Source organism: Tamandua tetradactyla, chromosome 14 (assembly GCF_023851605.1).
Source record: "Tamandua tetradactyla isolate mTamTet1 chromosome 14, mTamTet1.pri, whole genome shotgun sequence".
Taxonomy (NCBI): domain Eukaryota; kingdom Metazoa; phylum Chordata; class Mammalia; order Pilosa; family Myrmecophagidae; genus Tamandua; species Tamandua tetradactyla.
In genome coordinates, this window is record NC_135340.1 from 45,726,097 (window position 1) to 45,742,967 (window position 16,871).

General features: G+C 35.3%; 1 protein-coding gene across 4 annotated transcripts in view; it reads left to right on the plus strand.

Moving 5' to 3' along the window:
• Window positions 1-16,871, plus strand: part of SLC12A6 (solute carrier family 12 member 6) — a 200,971-nt gene that overhangs the window by 21,247 nt on the left and 162,853 nt on the right. The window contains exon 1 of one of the 4 annotated variants that reach the window (XM_077127351.1): window positions 8,005-8,575. The exons of the other annotated variants lie outside the window; for them this stretch is intronic. Coding sequence (XP_076983466.1) covers window positions 8,452-8,575 — 124 coding nt within the window. The 5' untranslated portion in view covers window positions 8,005-8,451. Of the gene's footprint in view, window positions 1-8,004; window positions 8,576-16,871 lie in introns of those variants that run through there. 4 annotated transcript variants of the gene reach the window in all.

The window sequence follows — 16,871 nt, forward strand, 5'->3', positions numbered from 1 at the left end:
AAATGTGGAGCTGTGCTCCGTTGGCCATGTTTCTTGAAGATAATTGTATAATGATAATGGCTGTCGCATAGTGACTGTGTGGTTGTGAGAGTCTTGTGTCTGATGTTCCTTTTGTCTACCTTATTGATGGACAAGTAAAACATATGGATTAAAAATAAATAAAAGGGGGAACAAATGTTAAAATAAATTTAGTAGATTGAAATGCTGGTGATCTGTGAAGGGGACGGGTAAGGGGTATGGTATGTATGATTTTTTTTCTGTTTTCTTTTTATTGCTTTTCCTGAATTGATGTAGATGTTCTAAGAATTGATCATGATGATGAATATACAACTATATGATGATAGTGTGAGTTATTGATTATATAACAAGAATGGAATGATCATATAATAAGAATGTTTGTGTTTGTATGTGATTATGTATCATACATAAAAACATACAGGCATTTGATTGAATTTAGGAGAATTTCATAGTTGAATCTTTTACCAGTCAGAATTATTTGTTCTTTTCTCAGTACTCCCACTGAACTTTTTTTTAATGTCTTTCTTAAGATTATTGGCCAAGGCCTTTGGTATGTGTGCATGTTGGGGGGGTGGGGGACAGAGACAGAGAAATAGGTATATAATTCTTTGGAAAGGTATAGACAGGTATGATGGATTAAGACTGCATTGTGTGTGCTTATGGAAACCCAGACAATTTTGCTTTATACTTTTCTACGTTTTGAATAATATACTGGTACCTTTGGTCAAGGTTTAATTTCATTCTTTAAAAAAGAATGCTATTACTGAGTGACTGCACAAAGGAATGAAGTTATGAAGCATGCAAGTAGGTGAATGAACCTTGAGGACAGTATGTTGAATGAAATATCAGAAACGAAGAGACAAATATCCTTCCTCATTCGTATGGACTAACTGTAATATACAGACTGAAGACTTGAAGTTGAGAGCATGTGTTATCAGGTTGGGGCCTATTGTAAAGGTTCCTAGATTGTAAACTCTTATAGCAGTCACATCTAGTCCGGAGTTGTAATTGTTTTTTCTAAATTCTGAGGTGCTGAGCTATTTTGTATAACTTGTTTGTTCCCTGAAACTTTGGGTAATTGTGTGACACCTGAGACTCAGAGCTCTGAAGCTATGAAAATCAGCATTACCCTATACAGCAACTGTTAAGAAAGTTGAAAAAACAATCAGATTTCAAGTAGAGATATGAATGAAACTGATCGGGATAAGACTAAGGTAAATCAGAATACAGGGAAAAGGAAGATATGGTGTATATTTTGAAATTTCAACTTCTATAAAAGCCAAAGGAAGAGATGTTTATTTGGTGGAAAAGTTATATTTTGGGTAGCGCATTACCTAATTTAACTTGTATGGTCAGTTTATTTGAACACCATCATTACATGGAATCTTTTTTTTAGAAAATATTTTTATTGTGAAATTGTCACACACATACCGTCCATCCACAGGATACAATCAGTGGCTCACAATATCATCACACAGTTGTGTGTGTATTCATCACCATGATCATTTTTTGGACATTTGCATCAGTCAAAAAAAGAAATAAAAAGAAAAACTCACACATCCCATACCCTTTACCCCTCCCTGTCATTGACCACTAGTATGTCAATGTACCCAATATTCTTTACCCCTTATCTCCCCCTGTTCTATATTTCTTTTCTTTTGTTTTTTTACTGGTCTTTCCCCACACCCTGGATAAAAGGCTCATCAGACAGGTTTTCACAGTCACAATGTGGCCACATTATTAAAGCTATATAGTTACATGGAATCTTGAATAGGGAGTGAGATCCTGTTGGTTTGTACAGTTAGTGTGATGCCCTGATACACCCCAGAGTAATTTGGGCATAGATTAAATAAGTATTTGCCAAGTCCCCTTAGAGAACTGAGGAGAAAGGAATAAATATTTAACTTCCCTGTTTGCGGAATTCCTAATGTTCTCTTGAGCATTGGGGACAACCAATTCAACAGGCCAAGCCCTTAATCTTGGGATTTGCCCCTATGAAACTTGCTCCTGCAAAGGAGAAGCTATGCCTCTTTTAATTATGCCTAGGAGTCACATCCAGAGAACCTCGTTTGTTGCTCAGATGTTGTCTCTCTCTCTCTAAGCCAATGCAGCAAGTGAACTCACTCCCTCCCCCACTACATAAAACATGATTTCAGGGGTGGAAATCTCCCTGGAAACATGGGATATGACTCGTGGGGATGAGCTGGAAACAGCATCATGGGATTAAGAAAGCCTTCTTGGCCAAAAGGTAGAAGAGAGAAATGAGACAAAATAAAGTTTCACTGGCTGAGAGATTTCAAACAGAGTCAAGAGGTTGTCCTGGAGGTTATTCTTTTTTTTTTTTTTTTTTAACTTTTTAAAATTGTGAAATACATAGAAAAAAGCAATACATTTCCATGTATGTTTTAACAAGTAGTTATAGAATAGATTAAAGTTTGGTGTGGGTTTCAGCTCCACAATTTTTAAAATGTTTTTTTAATTGTGAAAAATAACATATATACAAAAAAGCAATAAATTTCCAAGTACATTTTAACAAGTAGTTATGCTATGCAGCAGATTTTAAAGTGTGATATGGGTTACAGTTCCGTGACTTTTCACTTTTTCTTCTGTCTATTCCAAGACAATGGAGACCGAAAGAAATATCAATATATTGATTCAGCAGTCATTTTCATTTGTTAAATCCTGTCTTCTGTATTATACTCTTCCTTCTCTTTTTTTTTTTGTGAAAAATAACATATATACAAAAAAATTTTTTTCAAAGTACATTGCACCAGTTACTTGTAGAACAGATTTCAGAGTTTGGTATGGGTTATAATTCCACAATTTTAGCTTTTATTTGTAGCTGCTCTAAGGTAGTAGAGCCTAAAAGAAATATCAACATAATAATTCAGCACTTATACTCATCTGTTAAACCCTATCTTCTCTGTATAACTCCACAGTCACCTTTGATCTTTCTCCCACTTTTTATGGGTATTTGGGTTATGCCCATTCTAACTTTTTCATATTGGAAGGGGCTATTGATAATATAGGATAGGGGGATAGTACTAGTTGATATTTTGGCCTGGAAGTTATTCTTATTCATTATATAGATATCCCTTTTTAGTTTAAGATATATTGCAGTAGATAGAGGGAAGTACCTGAAAACTGTTGAGATGTATTCCAATATATTTGATTCTGAAGAAGAACATTTATCTGTATAGCTCTTACAGTGTGGCTGTGTGATTGTGAAAATGTTGTGTCTGATGCTTCCTTTATCCAGAGTATGGACAGATGAGTAAAAAAATAAGGGCAAAAATAAATAAATAATAGGGGGGGGATAAGGGGTTAAAAAATTGGGTAGATTACAATACCTAGTGGTCAGTGAGAGGGAAGGGTAAGGGATATGGAATATATGTTTTTTTTCTTTTGTATCATTTCTTTTTCTGGAGTGATGCAAATGTTCTAAAAATAATCATGACGATGAATACACAGCTATGTGATGATATTGTGAGCCATTGATTGTATGCTTTGGATGGACTGTATGGTACATGAAGATATCTCAAAAATATTTTTTAAAAAAGAATGTTATTGAATATATTACTAAAACCTTACTGCCATACACGGGATAGTCTCTAGAATGAGTTAAAAAATATGTAGCTTTTTAATTCCAGGAATTTTGTTTACTGCTCATTTTTTTTTTTTTTTTTTTTTTTTTTTTTAAAGAGAGAGGGAGGAAGGGAAGGAAAGACAGAGAGAAGGAAGGAAGGATAGAAGGAAGGAAAGGAAACATCTTTAAACATTTTCTTGTTTTATTGTATTTTGTTTGTTTGTTTGTTTTTTACATGGGCTGGGGCCGGGAATCGAACCGAGGTCCTCCGGCATGGCAGGCAAGCACTTTGCCCGCTGAGCCACCGCGGCCCGCCCATACTGCTCATTTTTTATAGAAGTTTTTCTTGCTTCATGGATCTGTATTTAGCATGGCTTATACTAGATTACTAGATAATTTTAAAGAATCATTTCAGCAATGAGATTATGTGGTTCTAGATTATTTGTATAGCTTTCAGTTGGATAATACAGTTCTTAGTTTCTGAAAATTAAGAGAAAATGCAGGAACAATTTGCTCTAGAGTTGTCAGAGATTTTTCATGATATAACAGTGTTAGAATCTGATAAATTCTTATGTTGAAAACAGTTTCCCACTGACTTTCCCTAAATTGTTTCAATCTTTTCACTAAATCTAACTGGTCTCTCTTTTTTTTTTTTAAAGTTTACTTTCAATAAATCAAAATGCTGGTTACCATGAATTGCAGACTGTGATTAAAAATAAGTAACTGCATAGTATAATAACAGGTTGTACTTTCCCAAAATAGACCTATTCTTCTGAAAAATGTAATACATTTTTAAAAAACAGATATAATATAGTCACAGATAGTGTTTCACTGAAGCTAATTGGTATATGAATATGATGTTTGTAATATTTAGTCTAATTTATAAAGCACTGTGGGAATAATGTTATTTGTAAATGCTCCTTTTGTCCTGAGCCAGTCTTATATCTTGCTATTTTTTAAATACCGTAAATTTTTTAAAATGTAAATATTTCAACCCTGTATGGGTACTCTTATTTGAAACAGCACTCAAGATTCTAAAGGCAAAGTACAAGAAAAGCATTTATGCAGCCCCCTATTTTCTCTAAAATGTAATTGACTGTTAAGTTATTTGCTTTATACTCAAATCCAAAGATCTATAGGTATTTAGGCTTCAGTTCATTGTGGTTTTTTTCCTAACATTTTATTATGAAAGTTTTCAAGCATGTAGAAAAAGTTGAAAGAATTGTATAGTGAATAGCCATATCTATAGCTCCTGGGAGCTATAACATTTTAGTATATTGCTTTATCACATATTTATGGCTTCATTGATGCATCCATTTTTTCATGCATGTCAAAGTAAACTGCACTTGGGACAGAAATCCTAGAATGAACTGAGACTCAGCATCAAGGGATTGAGAAAACCTTCTTGACCAAAAGGAGAAAAGAGTGAAATGAGACAAAATAAAGTGTCAATGGCTGAGAGATTCCAAACAGAGTTGAGAGGTTATCCTAGAGGTTATTCTTACGCATTAAATAGATATCACCTTGTTAGTCAAAATGTAACGGAGATGCTGGAGGTAACTGCCTGAAAATGTGGAGCTGTGTTCCAGTAGCCATGTTTCTCGAAGATGATTATATAATGATACAGCTTTCACCATGTGACTGTGTGATTGTGAAAACCTTGTGTCTGATGCTCCTTTTATCTACTTTATCAACAGACGAGTAAAACATATGAATAAAAATAAATAATAGGGGGAACAAATGTTAAAATAAATTTAGATTGACATGCTAGTGATTGATGAAAGGAAGGGGTAAGGGGTATAGCATGTGTGAATTTTTTTCTGTTGTTTTTTTCTTTTTCTGAATTGATGCAAATGTTCTAAGAAATGATCATGATGATGACTATGCAAGTATGTGATGGTAGTGTGAATTACTGATTATATATGTAGAACGGAATGATAAGTTAAGAATGTTTGCATTTGTTTGTTATATTAAAAAAAATTTTTTGATTAATAAAAAAAGAAAGAAAAAAACAAAAAAAACCTATAAAGCCAAATAAGTTGCAGACGTACACTTTCCACATAAATACTTTAGTATGTGTATAAATGATGTATAGTTTATCATGTATAATGTTTTTTGAGATCCATCCATGTTGTTGAACCTATCAGTAGTTCATTCCTGTTTATTGTTGAGTAGTATTCCATTGTATGAATATACTACAAGTTGTTTAACCTGCTTACGGATATCTGAGCTGTTTCCTGTTTGGTGCTGTTATGAATAAGGCTACCGTAAAAATACTTGTTCAAATTTCCTTGTGGACTTAGGCTTTTATTTCTTTTGGGTGAATACTTAGAAGTGGAATTGCTGAGTCATAGGGAAGATGTATGTTCAGATTTATAAAAATCTCCCATGCATTTTTTCCAAAATGGCTATACCATTTCCAAAATGGCTATGCATTTTACCCTCCCACCAACGTTTGAGAGTGTAGTTGCTCCAAATCTTTGCCCCTAGTCTTTTGGATTGTGATTTGAATTCATATTTCCTTGATGACAATGATGTTGAGCACCGTTTCAAGTGTCTATTGGCCATTTATGTATCTTCCTTGTGAATTTTCTGTTCACATATTTTAGGTTTTTTTTTTTTTTTATTATTGAGTTGTAAGGGGTTTTTAAAAATATATTCTCTACATAAGTCCTTTAAACACATATGTTTAGTGAATATTTTCTTCCAGTCTATGACTTGCCTATTTATTTTCATAATGATGCCAGTCAGTTCATTGTTTTTTGTTTGTTTGTTTGTTTTTACATGGGTATGCCCCAGGAATTGAACCCGGGTCTCCCGTACAGCAGTCGAGAACTCCACCACTGTGCCACCATTGCCTGCCCGCTACATTGTATTTTGAAACAACGGAAAGTTAAAAAAACTTTTACATTAAATACCCATATACCTACCACCAGATTCTGTCATTAGCATTTTGTTGTATTGTCCTATCACATATCTATACTGTATTTGCATTTTCAAGATAAATTGCAGACTTCATTTCACTTCCCCCAAATACTTCAAAATGCATATTATTATAATTCTGTATTTGCAGTTTTTTGTTTTTTGAAACAAACAATGAAGTACGTAATTTTTAAGTGAATATTGGCTGATCGTGGGCAAGTGCATGCATACCACTTTGGAGCACTAAACCCTGTCCAGATGTAGAATATTACCATCATTCCAGGGTGGAGATCAACAGGGAATGTCCCTTCCTCATTAATCCCCACTTCCTTCCTCCCAGAGATAGCCATTGTCTTGATTCTTTTGCACCGTAGAGTAGTTTTACCTATTCTAGAACCTGATATCAATGGAATCATACAGTATGTACCCTTTTAAGGCTTCTTTGACTTAGCATGATGTTTTTGGGATTCATCCAAGTTTTTGCATATATCAGAAGTTCATTCCTTTTTATTGCTGAATACTGTTCCTTTATAGGATATGTCACCTTTTGTTTATCCATCCTCCTGTGGATTTACACCTGGGCTGTTCCCACTGTTTAGATATTATTATTAAACTGCTATGCACATTCTTATGCAAGTCCTTTTGTGGGCATGTGTTTTCTTTTTGGGGATTAGAAATCTAGGAGTAGAGTTGCTGGATTGTAGGGGAAACTGCTGTACCCTTTTCCAAAGTGGTTGTGCCAATTTATAAGAAAAATGTATGAGAGTTCCTGTTGTTCCACATTGTCACCAAATTTGGTGTCGCTGTTTTTAGTCATCTTGGTGGGTGTGTAGTGACTTCAGATGATAAACTTGTCTCTTTCCAATATAGCTGAAATTCTCAACCTTGGATGAATGTTAGAATTACCTGGGGGCTTTTAAAAGTCTTTTTTATCCAGGCTCTGCACCAGAACAATTCTGAATTCTTCCCATTAGAAGTATTTACATCAAGCAAATTTTGGGGGGAGGGAAAGTTAATTTCTCATCTTGGATGTCCTTGTACATACTACAGCATCTAGAACTATACCTCGCATAAAATAAGTAGGTATTCATTAAATATTTGCTGAATGAATTTCCTATCTGAAGGTTAAAGAAAAAAAAACATAAATATTTTCCCAAATGCTCTGAAATAGAGCAACAACAACAGAAGCTTGAAAATAGTATGTATTTTGTTTTTCTAAGTTGATGTGGTGCCAGTCTTTTTATTTTTTATAAAAGGCAGCTTGTAGGCGGGCCGCGGTGGCTCAGCGGGCAAAGTGCTTGCCTGCTATGCCGGAGGACCTCGGTTCGATTCCCGGCCCCAGCCCATGTAACAAAAACGGAGAAACAGAATACAATAAAACAAGAAAATGTTTAAAGATGTTTCCCTTTCTTCCTTCCTTCCTTCCTTCTATCCTTCCTTCCTTCTCTCTGTCTTTCCTTTAAAAAAAAAAAAGGCAGCTTGTAAATGAACTGTAATCTTTCTCGTGTGAAATATGAGGGTAAAGACTGAGATCATGAAGTGCACATAGGGATGTTAATAACTAAGGAAAAGAAACAATGAGTGAGCACAGCAGACATTCTGCTCAGATTCCAGCTTTCAGTAGCTCTGGGAAAGCAGACTGAAAAGTTCTTGGGGTTCTTCAGATTAAGAAGAATAAACAAAGGGAGGAGAGCTTAATCCTTTTAAATGAATGATAAACATTGTGGAAGGAGGCGTGTCTTCAAGCACTCCACTCCCTTGGGGGTGTAGGTCACATGCATTTAAAGTACTTCCCGTTTCCCAGCCACTGTCTCCAGTAGGCAGTGATCAGTTGGAAAGGAGGTCTGTAAGGAAGAGGTAGGTAGGGAAAACCGACTGAAAGGAAGTTAAAATACAGAAAGAGCAAAGTATTTCTGATTATAACAATGCCACACTTTACAGTGACTAAGGTAGAGGACACAGAGGAGGGGGCAACAGCTTCAGTCTCCCAAGAGGAGGAGCCCGGGTTAGCTGAAATAAAAGCCCGGATTCAAGATTCAAATGAACCCGGTGAGTACTCCAATTGGGAGCTTTTGGAACACTAACTAGTTTTTCTTGAGAGAAATGTTAACTAAAATATGGAAATTCAGAATGACTCCTAAAGGATAGAGAAAGAGTTTGGCGGTTGGAGTGTTTTTCAATCAACTGTTTTATTCTCAGGTTTATCTGATAACTTCCTTTTTTTTCACACTCCTGTTTGTTTTCCCCCCACAATGAATTCTCTGTTCATTACCTGCAGGTGAAATTGAATCAGTGGCAATGTATGAAATGAGTTTTCAAGCAAAAAGAAAGGCACGGTAAAAGTTGATGTAGAATATAGAATTCATTTTTGCTCACACAATTCTAAATCCAGCTGGTGAATGACATTAAAATTTAGCACTTTATAAAGATATTATGTAAAGAAGGAGCAATGGTTCAGTAGCTTTGTACAGTGGACTTTGACTTTACTTCTGACTTCTCAAGTTTTTCAGCATTTTGCCTAATTTTACCAGTTAAACAGCAGTTCGTGGTAGATGGTTTAAGAATTATTTAATAAAAGAATAAAAGTACAATAGATGGTCATTGTGGTGACAAACAGCTTTAGGTTTAATAAAGGTGCTTAAAATTAATTTGATGAATGTGATTATCCCTATTATTTTCTGTAAGTAGTAACAGTTACGCTTGCTAAGGGAACTGTGAGTTTTTAAACATACGATTAAAGTCTTAGTTAATGTTATATGGTATTAAATATAATAGCACATGGTACTTGCTATAAACAACTGTTGATTTTTTCTGTTCCTTACCAAGCATTCATGAATTTTCACAAATCTCAAACTTGTTTAAAGATAGGGACATTTTTCTTGATATTCCCTTTTATGTATTTTTCCCTTATAGTGAAAGAATTTATTACAGGAAGTTGAGAAAGACATTGTTATGTAAATTCTTAATTCGCTAGGTTATTTTTATTTTGCTGAATAGTTGGGGTGATAAATTAGTTTAGACTACTTTGAACTTGAACCAGATCGCCCACATTTCAGGCTTATGTTTTTTTGAACCTGCACTTAGTTAGTTGCTTATGTTTGCTGCTCTTAATTATTAATCTTTTGAGCTTTTGTCTTTGACACTGTCTTTGTTAACGTCACAAAATGGAAACAAGTCCATCTTTACCTCATTTAACTTATTGGTTTGTTTTTTTTTTTTGTATTCACGTTTGTTTGTTTGTTTTTAATTTCATTGCTTTTTATTTGCTTTCTCCACCACCTTTACTCTATTTTATTATTTCATCTTGTTCCATTATATTTGGGAAAATTTGCTTTTTTTCAAATTAGAACTGAGTGTCAAAATCATTTAATCTATCAGTAACCACCTAGAAAAGCCATAAATATATTGATAGCAACCAACTTTGTCATCTCTTGACAGTACTAGGTTTAATTAATTTTCTTCTAAAGTAATGGCTTTGGATAAGAAAAAACAACAGATATGATCTAGCTTGAATTTAATAAAGCTTTTTATTTTGGTAATTTCCGTGACAGCCCAGAAAGAATCCACTTGAATGAACTATTGTTTGGCAAGTGAACAACTGGTAGGAATATATTATCTAAATTGTATTTATAATTATTGCAGAGTAAAGGTAGAGTGTGGAGAAGGCAAAGAAGGAAGGAAATGTACATGGGGAAAAAACAAAAGTTTTAAAAAGAAGTAAAATGTTCTTGAATATAGATGATTTTTTTTGGAGATGTTGCATGAAATGTAGTATACTTTAGCCCCCATATTCCTGAGCCGAAAAATTCTAAATTGACTGTTGTTTTGTTAAAAGGACTTTTAACACTGGCCATTTATGTGAGCAGTCACTTTTTCTTCGTGTCTTTCCTTCTGTATTTGTGAGGAGAGGAAAAGGATATATTGTCATATAAAATGAACATATTTAGAAAGCAAATCATCCTTTAAATATGTTTTTAAAAGGTGAGATTTACTTGTAAATAAAGGTGGGATTTACTTATAAATAGATATGACTAAGATAAAATAGACTTATAAAAATAGATATAATCTAATCAAATCTAAAAAAGAAGTTCATAAACTCCTGCCATGCTAGCTACCAGCATGCCAGTATAGAATGCAGCTTAATGTGGGTTTCTAAAGGAAAAGTAGACTTTCTTTACAATTCTTTAACTACCTTCCTCCTCTTTAGTTTAGTTTAAGTGCTCCATCCTATAATTTTTCAGCAGCCTGGCCAGAGACTACCAAAATATTACTTAAACCATACACAGTATTGCAGTGGTCTGTTTACTTGTCTCTCTTCCCCAATAGACTGTAGGTTTCTTGAGGGTAGAGATCTTGTCGGATCATTTTTGTATCCCCAGGTTCTGAGCAGATGTCTGGCCAATGATAGGCATTCAGTGACTAAATGAAAGGATACACCCTATCTGCCTTTTTACTTACCAAACACATGTTCAGTGCAAATATCCTACCAGATGTTGTCAGTTTTTTCTAAGGCTACAAAGGTGTGGAGAGTATAAGTTAGTAACCAAAGGCAGCAGAATAGCTTTGGAGCTAGGAATTTGGGTTTGAATCCCAATCTACTAATTATGACCAAGTAGTGCTGATAATTAGTAATGATTGTTTTTAATTGTTTTAAAAAAATTTTTATTAGAGAAGTTTTGGATTTACAGAACATTCATGCATAAATACAGGATTCCCATATACCTCCACACCACCAACGCTTGCATTGGTGAGGAAAATTTGTTACAATAGATGATAGCACTTTTTCTGTAATTCTATTTTTTAAAACAATAATTACATTTGTTCCAATTGAGGAAAGATTATTAAAGTAAATATTATTAACTATTGTCCATAGTTTATCAAGGGTTTTTTTCCCCGTATTGCCAGCCTTTTTGTTTTCATCTATCCATACGTTAGAGAAAGGGGATGTTCTACAATCACATGGTCACAAGATGAAGGCTATATAATTACACAGTCATTATCATAGATCAAGGCCACTGGATTACTATTCAGTAATTTCAGGTATTTCCTTCTGACTGTTCTAATACACTAGAAACCAAAAAAAAAATCTATATTGAGTCAGTAGTCATAATCATATATTAAATCCTAACTTCTCAGTTAAACTCCTCCCTCTCATTTGATCATTATTTCAATCTTCAGGGATATCTGGGCAATGACCATTCTGACTTCTTTGTGCTGAAATGGGTGTCGACATTATGGGGAGTATGCAGGTTTGAAACTATCATGTGCCTCAGAAAAGTCATGTTTTGATCCTGACCCAATCTGTGGGGGTAGCTGTTTCTTTAAATCTTGATTCAACACTGTGAGACAGTGGGGCAAATGCCAGCCACATGCCTTCCGAACTAACAAAGTTGTTCTGGACAGCATCAGCCTTTTCTTAAGTGAAGTTAACCTCTTGTTGGTGCCTTAGTTTGAACATTTTCTCAGCACTAGATTAGTGATTTAGATTCCCTTTTTAAAAACCGTTCCATTTTTGGTATATTGCTTTCGGGCCAGCATTAGCAGTCTAATACAGGGAGTGATAATTATTGAGTGGCTTGGGGCAAGTTACTTCTCTAAGTCTTAGTTTCTTTTTGATAAAACAAAAGTAATAAGAGTAATTGCTTTACAGGGTGATTGTGAGGATTAATTGTGACTATGTATAAAAGCACTTAACACCATGTGGGACACAGTGAGCATTCAAATAAAAACCTTTTATTTACTGTATTGCGACTAGTGGTCTAGTAAGGACAGAAGAAACAGGTTTCGACAATAGATGTTAGAAAGAAGAATAGTAATATTGCCAAGGGGATCTTGGAAAAGTATCTCAGAGGAAAGGACACAACTCATTCTTGAAGAGAGGTCTAGAGAAGGAGATTATAGCAGAAGGAACAACCTAAAGATATGAGAGGGTGTACCATATGCAGGAATCAAAAATTTTGGATGGTTAGTGCATTGGGTGTGTGGAGAAGGGAGATAAGAGATGAGGTGAAAAGCAAATTGAGGCCACTTATGAAGTGCTAAACAATTTCATCTTCTCGACACTCTGAGTTAGTGGGTATTACTGCCTTTTAGAGGTAAAGAAGCAGAAGCTAGTGAGAGTGACTTGCCTCAGACCACATAGTGAGTAGCAGAGCTAGTATTCAAACTTCAAAACTTTATGTGCTTCTCACCACCAAGTCCTAGATTTTTAAGAATAAGAGAGAGCAAATCTATGATATTCTATGTAAGAACTATATATAACAGTGTTAGAGTTTATTGCATTTTCTTAATCAGATGTGAATACTTCTTTCATTCATTTAACTTTATTTAAATTATTGTTTGCACAAATATTCTTGTGAAATAATTGTTCTAAATCTTTTCCTCCACCCCTCAAATCTTCTGATACATGGTGTCCATGGATTAAGCAAATTTGTACTCTGAGCTGGCCTTACTTGATACAAATAGCAAATTGAAAGATTTCCGCTCTTTGAAGTAGGGTTCTAAGAAAATTTTCAGAAAGGGACCTATAGCAAAAAAAGGGAGGAACCTATATTGGTGTTGAACAGTATCTTCAAAGATTAACTCACAGTAGTGGAGATATATGATGACCATACTATGTGAGAGATTTCATGCTACATTGGAGTTTAAATTCCATTAAGAACCCACAGAATGTTAGACTGTCAACTAAACATTACTTGTCCTTGTTACCCATGAAAGCCTATGTTCTAAAGAAACTTTGGAAGAAAGCTTATGTACTAAATACACTTCTTTTATTGACTAACATTAAAATAGGATGGCATAAACAATTAATGTGCTTCTTTGGGTGGATAAAAATCTTTTCTGTATTGAAGATTTAAAAACCTTTTATTTTATTTTATTTTTGCCCCTTATTCATATGGGGTTTTCACCAGATCAAGCAACAGAAAAATTTAGATCTGCATTCTAATACTTTAGTCTTAGAGGCAAAAGTATATTCTTAAACTGAGTGTGATGAGGCATGTTTTCTGTGTCACTCTTGAGCCCAGTAGTTCATCATTGTCAGAAAGATTTACACCTCCCTGAAATACCTTTCCAGTTCTTTTCACCATGATTTCTACTGGATCAAAGAACTCAATATAGGAATATAAATTGGAGTCTGATTCCTTTCAGTTCTTTACATGTTAAAACTTAGTTTAGATAGCGACCCTTGTCATATTAAATTCTGACAATCCTGGACACTTTCATTCACCATTTTAACATGGCTATCACCAGTTTTCTAGACTCTCTCACTTGTCAAATTCGCAACAACCTGCTGTATACTATCTGCTACTTTTGCCCCCAAATATGTAACTCTACCACCATGGGAGATATTTAGATTGGAACTGATTTAATTCTCTGAAGATAAAATTTCTATATAATACACATATTGCTTAATATGCTTGTGTTCTGTATTCTAAGCAGCGTTTTGTTTAGGAATGTAAAAATGTGCTAATGTAATCTTAGTTTATTTTAAAATATTTTAAAGGTTTTCAGATTTCAGACTAGTTTGCACATATGGCATGGGTTAAGAAATCGATTGTAAGTGTTAAACTAAGAATCTTACATTTCTTGGTTTTGTCAGGTTGAAAGAGGATACAATTTTACATAGAAATTGCCATCAATAAATCAATATAATAATAATAATAATAGATACTATTATCAAATCCGTATTCTATTCCAGGTGCTTTACAAATAATGGCTTATTTAATTCTTACAACAACCATGACAGGTAACTATTATCACATTTTTATAGATGAGGAAAATGAGGCTCTAAGAAGTTAGATGATTAAGAGACTCATTTAGAATTCAAACTAAGGTCTTTATGGCTCAAGCCCTTTTTTTCTTTCCATCACACATCACCACACCACACTGTCTCTCTGCTTTATATATAAATAACAGAAGTATTGATGGTCTCTGAACTAGTCTGCTCATATCTTCTCAGCAATTATTAAATATGTTTAGGTTCCCTTTTTTATTCTTTGTGGACTTCTCAAAATTAATTAAAAGTGAAGCAATCCGACTTCTGGGTCAAGAGGGCAGCTTAACAACGTGCGCGTTTTAGTTGGTCCTCCAGAACAACTGCTAAATAACCAGAAACAGTACAGAACAGCTCCTGGGGCCATGTCAGTGACCAGACACACAGCGTACCCCAGTCTGGACCAGCTGGACCAGCTGCGAGCACCCCCCAAAACCGTGAGTTCCCAAAGCTGCGGCAGCCAGCGCCCCTCCCCCACAGGCCGCTTCCCAGAGGGGAAAGGAAAGGACTTTACCAGCAGCAGTGACTGGGCACAATCAGACACCAATTGTGGAACTAATTAACAAATTCTGACTACTAAAAATAGGCCCCCAGCTTAGGTGAACCCGATCAAAGCGGAGGTTGCTCATTTTTGCCCCGGCACCAAGGGGGCAGGACTGACAGAAAAAGGCGGAAAAAAAGAAGGAAACAGGTTTTTGTGGCTGTGTATCTACAAAGGCTTGACTGCCTCTGGATACAGCGGCAGGACTTTTCAGGCTGCAACTGCCCCAGGCATAGGCAGAAGTGAGCTCTTTTGGGGGCTTATCTGGAGCCTGTGCCTTCCCCAGGGGAGGAGTGAAGGCCCACCCAGGTGGAATCCCTCCATCAAGGAATTCAGACACCAGTGCTTGGTAATTTGAAGCCATTAAAACCAGCCTACAACCTCTCCTCTGTCTCCAACAAACCCCCAGCCAAAGTTAAAGATACCGCATCATCTTATGCTGGTGGGACCTGCAGTCAAACAAGCGCCACATACTGGGCAGGATAAGAAAAACAGAGTCCAGAGACTTCACAGGAAAGTCTTTCAACCTGCTGGGTCTCATGCTCAGGGAAAACCGACGCAGGTGACTCTTTCCTCCTGATAGGAGGCCAGTTTGGTCTGGGAAAAACTGGCTGGGGTCTATAATATCTAAGCAGACCCTCCTAAGTGTGTGGGGGGGAAAGGTACCACACAAGCAGGGCAAGAAACAAGAAAACAAGAACTGAAAAATTCTAAGAAAACCCTAGATAAAAGAAGTGAAAGCAATCTCCAGAATAAACTAATTAAGGTAATTAAATGCCTAGATGCCAGCAAAAAATAACAAATCACACTAAGGAAATTGAAGATATGGTCCAGTCAAAGGAACAAACCAACAATTCAAATGACATACAGGAGCTGAAACAACTAATTCAGAATATACGAACAGAAATGGAAAACCTCATCAAAAACCAAATCAATGAATTGAGGGAGGATATAAAAAAGGCAAGGAAGGAACAAAAAGAAGAAACTGAAAGTCTGAAAAAACAAATCACAGAACTTATGGGAATGAAAGACACAGTAGAAGAGATGAAAAAAACAATGAAAACCTACAATGGTAGATTTCGAGAGGCAGAACATAGGATTAATGAACCAGAGGACAGAACATCTGAAATCCAACAAGAAACAGAAACTATAGGAAAAAAAAATGGAAAAATATGAGCAGGGACTCAGGGAATTGAAAGACAATATGAAGCGCATGAATATACGTGTTGTGGGTGTCCCAGAAGGAGAAGAGAATGGAAAAGGAGAAGAAAAACTAATGTAGGAAATTATCACTGAAAATTTCCCAACTCTTAGGAAAGACTTAAAATTACAGATCCAAGAAGTGCAGCATATCCCAAAGAGAATAGATCCAAATAGACATACTCTAAGACATTTAATAATCAGAATGTCCAAGGTCAAAGAGAAATAGAGGATCTTGAAAGCAGCAAGAGAAAAGCAATCCATCACATACAAGGGAAGCCCAATAAGACTATGCACAGATCTCTCAGCAGAAACCATGGAGGCAAGAAGACAGTGGGATAATATATTTAAATTATTAAAAGAGAAAAACTGCCAACCAAGAATTCTATATCCAGCAAAATTGTCCTTCAAAAATGAGGGAGAAATTAAAACATTTTCAGACAAAAAATCACTGAGAGAATTTGTGACCAAGAGACCAGCTCTGCAAGAAATAATAAAGGGAACACTAGAGACAGATATGAAATCAGAAGAGAGAGGTGTGGAGAAGAGTGTAGAAAGGAAGACTATGAGTAAAGGTAAAAGGAAGGAAAATTAGATATGATGTATAAAATCCAGAAGGCAAAATAGTAGAAGAAAGTACTACCCATACAGTAATAACACTGAATGTTAATGGATTAAACTCTCCAATCAAAAGACATAGTCTGGCAGAACGGTTTAAAAAACAGGACCCATGTATATGTTGTCTCTACTCAAAGGTTACGAGGCCAAGGACACAAATGGACATTTACATGTTTATAGCAGCATTATTAACAATTACCAAGTGATGGAAA